Source organism: Brachyhypopomus gauderio, unplaced genomic scaffold, assembly GCF_052324685.1.
Source record: "Brachyhypopomus gauderio isolate BG-103 unplaced genomic scaffold, BGAUD_0.2 sc40, whole genome shotgun sequence".
Taxonomy (NCBI): domain Eukaryota; kingdom Metazoa; phylum Chordata; class Actinopteri; order Gymnotiformes; family Hypopomidae; genus Brachyhypopomus; species Brachyhypopomus gauderio.
Genome location: NW_027506868.1, coordinates 3,171,890 through 3,184,083, shown reverse-complemented (window position 1 = coordinate 3,184,083; position 12,194 = coordinate 3,171,890). Strand labels below are relative to the sequence as shown.

Sequence of the window (12,194 nt, the reverse complement as noted above, 5' to 3'; positions counted from 1 at the left end):
AGTTGTTTATTACGTAAACATCATCAGAAATAATTTGCCACTGGTCAGAGGGCTGTTCTCTAACTCAGCTATCACACAAACTTCATGCAGTGCTGCGTGTTGTCATAGCAAAAATGTGGCATGATAACAGTATCAGCACTGTGAGGTCAGTCTTCACGGACGCATACGAGCCACTGTGATTGTGCTCTAACGCTGAAAATGATTCAGTTATTATTATTCAGTTCATTCATATACAGCACTGCTGATAACCATGTTAAAGTGAACATTCCTGAACAGTGTAGTGGAGGACCTGAACGCAGGACAGACCCGTGGTGTCTCACCTCTGTAAAACCCTCGATCGCCACACACAAACTCCAGATCAGCCACAAGCTCCACTCCACAACGAGGTCGTGCTGCCTCGCCAAGCTCAGGCAGGAGCAGAACAAACAGCAGTGTGTAGAACACACACACACACACACCACGCACACACACACACACACACACACCACGCAAGCAGAACACCTGTTCAGGGAGAACCAAACACTCAGACACCTGCAGCTTATCACAGTCCTGAAAACACTCCTGCACTCCACACACACACACACACACACACACACACGCACACACACACAAACAGCAGTAGTAAACAGGCCTGGCCTGCCACACTAGACCAGGCTACATAATGACTCTCTAACCTGCAACCATAACTGGCTCTGTGGGCAGTAATACATATAATCATATAGTACCAATATGAAGAAGAAACAGAAAGATAGAGAGAGGGAGATAGAGGAAGGGAGAGGGAGAGTGAGAGAGAGAGGGAGGGAGAGAGAGAGAGAGAGAGAGGTAAACACTATTCATAGGAACACAGACTAAAATAAAGCAGTGGAGTTGCCGGTTACTCTTCCTCTGACCGCTGGCCACAGCAGAGTGTGCTCACACCTGTACCCTGCGTGAGCAGTGTCATGCAGCACGTGTGCACTACATAAGCTGCAAGCAGAGCCGGAGTGGCTAATCGGGAGATTCGGGAGGATTCCCGATGGGCCGGCTCATGTCAATCTCTAGTTTGGGCCGATTGGGAGGGAAAAATAATTTTTTGGGCATGAAACTCCCGGGCTGAAAAAGTGGCCCACTCCGGCCCTGGCAGCAAGGAGTTACTTTTACTCAGGTAGTAAACACTTTGGTGTTTCATTGTGTAGCGACAGGTCAGTCTCATAATTTACACATCAATAGAATCACAAACACACACTGAAACTCTACAGGCATCTCTATCAATGTTCTACAAGTACTCTACAATAACTCTAAATGTCATCATTTACTTGAGGTACCAGTTCTTCCTGTGCTGACAGATCAGTTAGCCTATTCCAGCCCACGGCCGTGGTGGGTCTGTCGGTCTTATCCGACTGGTTGGACATATCCAGGCTGGTGGGACGTATCCAGACTGGTGAGACGTGTCCAGACTGATCTCTGCTTACCTGCGGTGTGGGTCTTGGTGTGGGGAGTTGACAATGTTCAGGCTGGCGGTGAGACATCCCAGCTGCTGTGTGAAGCGTGTACCCGCCGGGGAGACGCGTCTCTGTGCTCACTCCCACTGCTGCTGTCTTATAGCCAGAGGGGCGTGGCAAGGCAAGGCCACACCCACATCTCTATTTTCCTGCTTCTACATAAAATACTAAACACTTTGGTTCCATATAACACACATCTAAAGACCATATGAATCACACATCAAATATACTGTCAAAGAAGGGAAAAATAGCACCTGTTCTCATGGGGAGTCACGAATGAGACATTTGGGCATTCATCTCTGCACTCTGGCCTGTGTGTGTGTGTGGGGGGGTGGGGGGGTTGGGGGGTACTCTGACTAATTCCTGGAGCATCTAGACACCAGTGCAGTCTGTCAGGACTATGGCAGTGGAGTGTCAGGCGTGTGGGGATCCTCCCTCACACCTGTGAGGTGAGCTGTATGAAGCCTGCAGTGTGGATCTGTTACTGACACCGCTGGGCTGGATAAACTCACTCAACCTTGAAGACCTGCAGCTGGGAGGCTTTCAACTAACACACTTTAATACACATTAACACACACACACAACATTTTTGATTAGTGTTATATTTAGCAGCAGGTAAAGCCAGGAAATGGCACTGTGTGAGGTGAGGCTCCAAGATTAATCAGCTGCATCACCACAGCAGCTACCAGGGGGCAGTGTCTGATGTGTGTGGTGGACAAGGTACAGAGAGAAAGGAGGAACTTCAGATACTCTCCCAAATGCGCACGCACACACACGCACACACATATCAGTGTGTTAACTGCTTGAGATCTCATCAGTACGAACAAATTGCAAACAACTCCAAACACCCAGCATGACGGTGACGTGGAGGACTGTGTGTGAGGAGCAGGAAGGCACTCGGGCCACTGTGAATGTTCAGGAGAAGCTTTGCAGGTTTTAATAATCACTTCAGAACACATTTCTACAGTAATATGCACTGCAGACTGAGCTGAATCAAACTCCCATTATTAAACAAAAAAAACCCACATTAGGCATCTTACCTCAGACTCTTATACACACAGCCACATAAAACCTGTGATTTTAGTCAAGGATCCCCTATTTAAGATAAGCTTAAGATAAGCATGTTTTAAATTTTAAGTTTTCAGAAGGTACAAAAAGGGTATTTCTGTCATAAACAACACACTCTCCCTTATTCCAATCCCATACTCCCTAATACCAGTCTACTCCCAGTCTACTCCTAGTCTACTCGGGAAATTAACATGACAAACAAAAAAACTAAGATTTTCAGGCTGATACATCGCATACAGAGGTGGAGGTGTGGCCTACAGAGGTGGGGTGTGGCCTACAGAGGTAGCTCTAGCTGATTTCAGAAGCGGCTGTCACTCCTGTTCTGTGTTTCCTAAGCTCAGCCTCCTTGATCCTCAGTGCCGCTCGGAGTCGAGAGATCTTCTCCATCTGCTCCAGCTCATCAAACACAGACCCGTCCCTCACGTCAGCAGCAGAGCTCGCACTGAGACGGGCAGGCATCACAGAAACGCTGTCCTGCGCTTCAGCGTCTCCACATGCCTCAGTGCTCCACCTGCAGGCTTCACCCAGACGCTCCACCACAGACGTGCTTATCACTTGCTCTGGTGCCGCTCGTCTGCTCTTCTCGCCCTGCTGGACGCTGTGCTCCGTCATCTCCGCGTGGTGCTGCATCTCCACAGCCGTGATAGAGCAGGCAGCACCTACACCTCCAGCCCCTCCGATTGGTTCAGGTCTTCCATCAGCGTCGTGCCTGTCAGCACCTCTGTTATGCAGTACGGTGTCACAGATCCCTCTGACTTGCTACAGACACAGTTTAAGAGTCATTCTCCACAACAAATGATCCTCTTACAATGAGACTTTTTATCTTTCAAATGCTTTTACACAAAAGATCAGCCATATAAAAATTCTTACAATCGATTGAGTTGTTTAAACCAGGTTTATCTGCACTGATCAAGGCCACAGCACCACTAATATTTCAGGTGCACATGAGATGAGGACAATAGTCAGACCCTCCAGAAAGTCGCGATGTTGCGATTTGCAACTTCAACGCAACTTCAAGCAAACCCCGCGAATTCAGGGCGGTGTTGCAACTTCAGCCAATCACCGCAACTTTCCCGCAAATTTGACCAATCACTGATGTCGTATTGATGTGACGTCGACAAACTCCCGCCTTACTTCCGTATATACGTTCAAGAGGAGCAGACTGAAAGCAGCATGATCGACGAAAATAACGGCAAAAAGAACGGGAAAAGCAATATCCTGGTTCACTACATGAAAGCGGGGATAAACTGTCCAGATCCGACCCGCGAATTGATTATCTATGGGCCCCTGGATGATATTTAACTACTATTAGAACCGGCCCGCAGGCCACAGCCGCCCGATGGTGTTTTGCACGCACAAACACTACATTCCCCACAATGCAACGGTAGCCCGCGAAGTCACTGCAGCGCACGCAATACTTAATTTGTGTCCATTTTACAGGCCGCCCGGTAGCAATTTACGTTCGCTAACCCCGCCCCCCCGTCAACAATTAATGTTCGCCACCCCCTCCAGATTCAAGTCTCACTTCAAGCGATCTTGAAAAGTTGGCAACCCTGAATAAATAGGTAAATAGATAATTAAAATGGACTACTAAATAGAGGAAACCATACAACATTTACTCCCTATTGTAATGTACTCACAAAAAAGCAAAAACACACCGCAACTTCCATCGCAATTTTTTTGAAAAACACCCGCAACATCAAACATTTTAGCCCGCAACAATCACAAAAAAGGCCCGCGAAATCCTGGTGGGACTAGGGCTGTCGCAATAACCGCAATATTGTAATACCGCGATATTCACCTGCCAACCGCAGGGAATTCCAAGCAACCGTCACACCGCGATGTTCGTGTTTTCTTTTTTTCCACAAGGTTCTTCTTGTTTTACACGTAAGCCACTTCGCTGCGTGTGCGGTGGATGTTAATTACTATTTAAAAACGTTCGTATCCGTTGCTTCTGAGTGGCCTTTTTATGGAAACAATTGCGGCTACTCTGGTCGCAAAACCAAATGTGACTTCGCCAGTTTGGGAGCATTTCAGCTTTCAACCGAATGAAAAGAGAGAGCCGGACAATTTAGACGAGGCAATATGCAAAATCTGTGCGCGAAAGGTTGCTGTGAAACGGGGAAACTAAGAGAGCTCGCGCACATGAGCTCGAGCTACCTGCACGAGCCCTAACGCAGATCCCATCGCCTGGTGGCGCGACAACCAGGTTAGATTTCCTCTGCTTTCTAAAGTGTCCCGCAAGTACATGTGTATTTGTGCAACGAGCACACCACCAGAGAGAGTTTTTAGTGCTGCCGGAAACATTGTTACCCCTCTTAGATCCTCTCTGAAACCACATAAGGTGAACATGTTGGTTTTCCTAGCACGTAACAAGGACATGATAACGCCGGACTAAACCTAGACTTTATTACTAAAGGAAGGGTTTCGTTTTCCTTCTTTTTTTTAAACGAATTCTGATCTCATGTGCTCAAGTTTTTTTGCCTTCTTTGCACAGCGCAGATCAATCGTAGGCTATAAGCTGGACTTTGTTTCCATGAAAGAGTAAAGGAGTGTTCTTATTGCGCGTCATTAGCCTTACGTGCTCTGCATTTAACAGTAAGGACTGTTTAATTTGTCCTACAACTGTGTCGGCTTTGTTATAAAAATATAATATTCTTAATAACAACTGCAATAAAAACGTGTTTATAATAGCACTTAAATCAGGATATGTTTGTGAAAACAACAAAAATGGCGATAATACCGCATATCGCGGTGTGGAGCCCTGTTAATTTACCGCAGTGGAAATTCTTACACCGCGACAGCCCTAGGTGGGACTGAATAGTGAGAGGCTGCCTCAATACCTGAGATGCGATATGGAGCAGCAACACTGCCACCTGCTGGTTGCAGCACGACACCATCAGTAGCACCCTGGAGCAGGCTAACAGAGAACTACCAGATCAATACTAAATAAATAGCTCAAATTCTAATGAAAATTGATAATTAAATACAAACATTAAGCCAAATGAAAATATGATATTGGTCAAATAGCACAGGTTTGACATCTCAACACACCTGATGCTTGGTCTTCCTGACAGAGAGGAAGATCTGGCCATCATACATGATGATGGCGTTCTTCCTGTCGGGAGATGCTCTGCTGCAGGACAGTGTGGGGCTACAGGAGAGTGCGGGGCTACAGGGCACTGCAGGGACAGAGCAGAGCAGAGCTTCCTGGAGGATCCGGTGGGCCAATGGATTGGCGCTCAGTACGGGAAGACAGACCTGCCCCTCAACCAGCACATCAGCAGAGCCGTGAGGGGCAGTAGAGCCGTGAGGGGCAGTTCCCCTTGTTGCCTGGCCCAGTCCTGCTCTGTCTCGCAGCTCCACTGGGTAAATCCATGTTGCCATCAGAGACGAGCGACATGCTGTCCTTTCGTGTTTTCTCGCTCTGAGACAGACGCCCATCTTCCTGCTGATGGACGAGGGCAGGTCTTGCAGACGAACGCTTCTGACGCAGACATCCCTCGGGACATAGACCTCAGCCATGCTGCACACACAGAAAAGCCTCACTCTGCACAGACACCTTTAAACAGAGCACAGTATCACAACATGTTTAATGCACTTGGACACTTTACGTCTTCCAGCAGACTAAAGCGCTGGTCATGAAGTTTAACAACAGGTCAGACTCCTGCAGTCATTACCCATCCAAATACTGCCCGTTCAGATGAAGCTGTACTTTATCAGTAGCCTATTGTTTCTACATTTTCATATTCATATGACGTTACTGTGAAATATCGACTGGGTCCCTAGTGTTGTCACCTGTCCCGGTTTTCCCGGGACTGTCCCGGTTATCCCGTGCCTGTCCCGGTTTTTCTTCTTTTTAATATTCGGTCCCGGCAAAAAAAAACTAGGTTAATTCAAACCTCGATTCAGACTGTTTCTGCACACTTTAAATCTGTTTTTTTTCTCTCGCTGTGTCCATTTTAAACCGCTCCGGTAACATTTTACGTTCGTTTGGCGCCACCCCCCTCAACAGATTACACTCGCCACCCTGGTCCTTGTTTTTTGTCAGACCTAGGTGGCAACCCTAGGTCTGACCGGGTCAGCCGCCACGGCGCTTATATTCGTGTGTATTATATAACAGTGGTCTCGTTACCCATTAGGCAGTTGCGACATGTAATGAATTTATCCCCACAATAAAGATTTAGGAGATGTGGAGACATCACGTCCATGAATTAATGAGTTCATGCCAGGCGGGCTAAGACGTATTTTCAAAATAAAAGTAATTGGTGTACGACTTCTAAACACGCGTATGTGAACATGTGAACACACAGTCATCACCTACACACAAGGAGCTACGCGTTTCATGGGCATCTGCACTCGTTATATATTTCTTACGTTTGTGAAAACACATCAAAGATTTCCTATTTTTCCGCTGGTTGACCAGAACAGATGTGGCTCACTATGAACTAACATGACCCAGACGCCCATTTCAGACCTTCAAGTACACATGAGGAGAAATGAGATCTTTATTTCACAGTTGTCTTGGTTTGCTTCGGTAACAGTAATAATACTGACCTAATACTCAATAGCAGTAACAATAATACTGACCTAATACTCACAACTCAACCCAACCTACTGTGATGTGCCTACTTAGCTTAGCGAACTACCGGCAGTTTTTGGTTTACATTATGCTTTTCACGCGCAAACAGAAAATGTTTTTGAACACTACGCTTACCTGTCATACGTTTCAGTATCTGGTCTTTAATTCACTTTAATTCAAATTCACACACAAAGTGACTTTTGTGTCAAATCTGACGTTAAGATACAAACATAACGCCCATTGCTAAAATAGAACGACATCTAAAGTCTGTTTGGACGAGATATCGGTGTGTCAAAATAAAAGCCCCATATAGTTTTAAAAAGCCAAATATGAAATTTCTCAGAGTAAATTGACTTATAGTTATACATCACTTTTTATAGTTTCCATTCTGCCATTCCAAAATATGGTACTAGCACGCAAGCTCCAGCGTTCTGGTAATGAAATCAGTCTGTACATTCAGTACATCCTGCTCTGATAATTTAGCTCAGACAGTTCTGCGCTTTCATCAGTGCTTATGACTCAGTTACTACTGTAGGTGTCATATTAAACAGCCAAAGGACCACTGGTTCACTTTTATCTGCTTTGTCAAGCCAACGTAAGTTTCATTCACAAATGTTGTCCTTCTAGTTATTATTTTTGTTGCGCCTGTCCAAAGTTGATAAGACATTTTGAGCTCCTGTGATAGTGCTGCTGAGATATCGAGCCACTCTTCCATTAGACCCGATTTAAATCCCAAATTACTTAATGTGATTATTTTTGTCATTTTTGTATTTATGTCATGTCTGTGACATACTGTCAGTTGTGCGGCTGTCTTGGCCAGGACTTGTAAAAGAGTGTTTTAATTTCAATAAGAACTTATCCTGGTTAAATAAAGGTTAACTTTAAAAAGCTTTTATTTCCTATTTAAACCCATATTTATTTCTCTTCAGCTTTTTCATCTGGCCTATTTTCAGCACCTGGCAGTCAGTCTAATCTGATACTGATATTTATCAGTCTGATGGAACATGTCCTTCCTGGGTACATATCTTTAGTGACTAAAGCACTTCATTTATCTGTTAAGTAAACCATAGTTAATAGCAGTGGCCATATCATATAGAAACAATACCTCTGTGTTATTCAAATTAAACTAGTTTCTATCCAAATCTAACATCATTTTAAATACACACACACACAAGTGGGAAGTTTACCTACAGCTGTACCAGATTTGTGTTGGTAACTCTGAGAGTGCAGAGCATATTTAACTAATTTGATGGTGCCATGAAGCTACTGTCATGACTTTATTAAATTCACTAACCTGACATTCTACAGGACATTTGAGAAAGAGGCCAGTGGGAACTGGCCTGAGTCCCCCTGAGGGGACTCCTCAGGACACTAATGTCTGCACAGATCAATGTAAATAGTGATCACCTAGTGTATATACTGAATGTATATATTGAGTTTTGTTTTTGAGTGCAAAATAAATACGCACGACAATTATCCTGTAAAATATATTTCACTCTTAATCATGCTTTTCCAGTTACACATCTGTACACATCAACTTTTCCAGTTACACATCAAAATGAGCACAACTATACGATTATACAATGTGTTTCATGGAAAGCAAAGAATAGCAAATGAAATCTCTAAAAATACTCGGCAGGCATTTATAGCCAGTGGCTTGTTTGCTCCCATGGAAAAGCACTGGCTTGTCCCAGAGGGCCAGACTGCATCACGGCACTGGAGACGCCAGTGAACTGATCGGGTTAAACTTCCCTTTGCCATGATTACCAAAACTGACTGGACCTCTCAGGCTGTAGCTCTATATTTATATTACTAATAAAAGTTTTTTATATTAGTTTTGATAATAGGACAACACACTCAAAGCAAGGAGACGTGTAGAAAATGTAAGACCATGAGGACACATAAACTAACACAGCAGCACCAACAATCAGCAAAGACTTCACAGACATTCTTGCAAATGCACATTTACACATCACGCATGCAAAAATTGTGAATATATAAAGTTCATCAATAAAACAGTAACTTGAGTAAATGTCATAGTAATCATAACCGCAGTAATTTGACCATATGTTACACAATATAACAATGATATCATTAATTAAAAGGTAGAATTCTGAATTACAAGTATTATCAGCTATTTCTTACATCTTCAGGAAGTCCATTGTTTTAAAAATGAGTCATCAGTCAAGAGTTAGTGGTGTGTAAGCTTGTCTAAAATGCAACATCACAGCACCGCCAGCAGAGGGCGTGGTGGACATGCTGCTGTCACATCACAGCACCGCCAGCAGAGGGCGTAGTGGACATGCTGCCGTCTTACTATTCTGGAGCTCTGAGTTCTGTTCACTTCAATCCGAAGCGCTTGTCATGAAGGCAAAGTTCACAAACACAAACTCAAAATTTATTTTGCAGGTGAGCATGCTAAAGATTTAATACTTAATTTACAATCACTTTCCTTACTGAGACCAAAACCACTGGCTGGACTGCCCTCTGGTGCATGTTAGTATGTGAACTCTATAGACAGGTCTCAAAGCTGTGTAGGAGCCTGAGGGGACAGGGGGAGGTGGGCAAGATGGTGCAGGTGTGTGAGGTCAGGTGTACAGCAGTGCTGGTGTGTGCGTGTGTATGTGAGGTCAGGTGTACAGCAGTGCTGGCATGCGTGTGTGTGTGTGAGGTCAGGTGTACACTACTCATGGCTGCGTTGTTGTTACAGTTGAGCGTAACAGGGAGGCTATGCTGTCGGGGGGGGTGTCGGGAGGGAGAACGGGGCGGGCGCTGGGGGGGCAGCGAAGACTGAGGAAGAGGAGCATGATCAAGAGCCATGCGGACGTGGTTATGGTCGCAGCGCTCTGATTCGTCATCCACGTCTGTCTCGTCAATGAGAGGAATGCTGTGGCCAGAGTCAGTGATGATGAACTCCGGGTGAGCCTGGAACTCGTGGATGGAGCTCCGGGATTCTGGCTGGTCGTACAGGGAGCTGCGTAAGGTTCTCACCACCCGCATCTGTGGACACAGCGGGCAGATTGGGCGGCAGCACAGGAACAATGAGGGGGCCAGAAGTGAGAAGTTTAGTCCACCTCAGATAAACCCTAGTGGTTAGTGTGGCTCTGAAATCTCACACAGCAAGACCTTGAGATCCTCTCAACCTGTGTGTGTGTGTGTGTGGGTGTTTGTTTAGGTGTGTTATCTCACTTCACAGCTGCAAACATTAGTCCTTGGAACAGTGTTTGGATCTTATTGGACCCAGGCTGGGAAATGATAAACTACAAGGTCCCTGTAAGCAGGGCTGTTTGGGCTCTTGGGTGGTGTTTTAGCATGTATGTGCTACATGTGGTGGTGTCTGTCACAGCCTCCATAGCCCTGTGTGTTTTCCACAGTCAGGCCCACTGGTCTGTCCTGTGGTGCTGCGCTGGTGTTTAAGGCACTTGGCAACGGAACACTGGCAGCTTAGAAAAACCAAAATATACACACCAAACAGCAAAGAAAAGTTAGATGGAAAATAAAGGGCATGGACTCATTCAAAATGTAAATAACTTCAACTGTTTGTGCCAGACAGACACAAAGTTACAAAGGTATTCATGTTTGACTAAAAAAAACAATGATAGTCAACACAAAACCAAAACATCAAAGTATGTTTACAATTTTACATGAAACAAACACAACATTCTGTGCAGAGAACAGAAATAATCCAGAATACACACACACAAACACACACACACACAGGAGAGAACACACCAAAACAAACATACACACACAGGGGAGAGAACACACCAAAACAAACACACACATACACACACACACACACACACACACACACACACACACACACACACACACACACACACACAGGAGCGAACACACCAAAACAAACACCCACACACACACACAGAGAACACACCAAAACAAACATACATACACACACAGAGGAGAGAACACACCAAAACTAACACCCCCCCCCCCCCCCCCCCCCCCCACACACACACACACACAGAGGAGCGAACACACCAAAGCAAACATATACACACAGAGGAGAGAACACACCAAAACAAACACACACACACACACACACACACACACACACACAGAGGAGCGGAAACACCAAAACAAACACCCCCACACACAGAGAGAAAACACCAAAACAAACATACATACACAAACAGAGGTGAGAACACACCAAAACAAACACCCACACACACACACACACACACACACACACACAGGAGAGAACACACCAAAAGAAACACACACACACACATGCAGAGGAGAGAACACACCAAAAGAAACACACACACACACATGCAGAGGAGAGAACACACCAAAACAAACACCCACACACACACACACACACACACACACACACACACACACACACACACACACACACACACACACACACACACACAGAGGAGCGGACACAACAAAACAAACACACACACACACACACACACACACACACACACAGAGGAGCGGACACACCAAAACAAACACCCCCACACACAGAGAGTAAACACCAAAACAAACATACATACACAAACAGAGGAGAGAACACACCAAAAGAAACACACACACACACAGAGGAGAGAACACACCAAAAGAAACACACACACACACACACACACATGCAGAGGAGAGAACACACCAAAACAAACACCCACACACACACACAGAGGAGATAACACACCAAAACAAACACCCACACACACACACACACACACAGAGGAGAGAACACACCAAAACAAACACCCACACACACACAGAGGAGATAACACACTAAAACAAACACCCACACCCACAAAGATGAGAGAACACATCAAAGCAAACACCCACACACACACACCACCAAAACAAACACCCACACTCACACACACACACACACACACACACACACACACACACACACACACACACACACACACACACACAGGAGAGAACACACCAAAACAAACACACACACACACACACAAACACACACACACACACAGACACACACACACGCACACACAGAGGAGATAACACACCAAAACAAACACCCACACACACACACACAGGAGAGAACACACCAAAAC

At 45.3% G+C, this 12,194-nt stretch overlaps 2 protein-coding genes across 11 annotated transcripts in view; both read right to left on the bottom strand.

Annotated features, from left to right (window-relative positions):
* Positions 1–2,391: 2,391 nt before the first annotated feature.
* LOC143485806 (uncharacterized) lies at positions 2,392–7,422 on the bottom strand. Of its 4 annotated transcripts, XR_013123046.1 has the most exons (4): positions 7,267–7,422; positions 5,604–6,111; positions 3,420–5,469; positions 2,392–3,308 (listed from the first exon to the last, which is right to left on the bottom strand). XR_013123046.1 is itself a non-coding variant. In XM_076985395.1 (3 exons), exons 2-3 carry the CDS (start codon positions 6,072–6,074, stop codon positions 2,838–2,840), a joined length of 942 nt encoding a protein of 313 aa, XP_076841510.1. In that variant the 5' UTR covers positions 6,075–6,111; positions 7,267–7,422; the 3' UTR covers positions 2,392–2,837. The 4 variants fall into 4 exon arrangements, 1 of the variants encoding a protein (XP_076841510.1); XR_013123045.1 differs by having other exon boundaries at positions 2,392–5,480; XR_013123044.1 differs by having other exon boundaries at positions 2,392–5,469.
* Positions 7,423–8,622: 1,200 nt separating this feature from the next.
* The window catches only part of atp2b3a (ATPase plasma membrane Ca2+ transporting 3a), a 66,531-nt gene continuing 62,959 nt past the window's right edge, over positions 8,623–12,194 (bottom strand). For all 7 annotated transcript variants that reach the window (XM_076985347.1, XM_076985346.1, XM_076985350.1 and 4 more), the window contains one exon: positions 8,623–10,131. In XM_076985347.1, the coding sequence (XP_076841462.1) occupies positions 9,643–10,131 (489 nt within the window). In that variant the 3' untranslated portion in view covers positions 8,623–9,642. The remainder of the gene's footprint in view (positions 10,132–12,194) is intronic.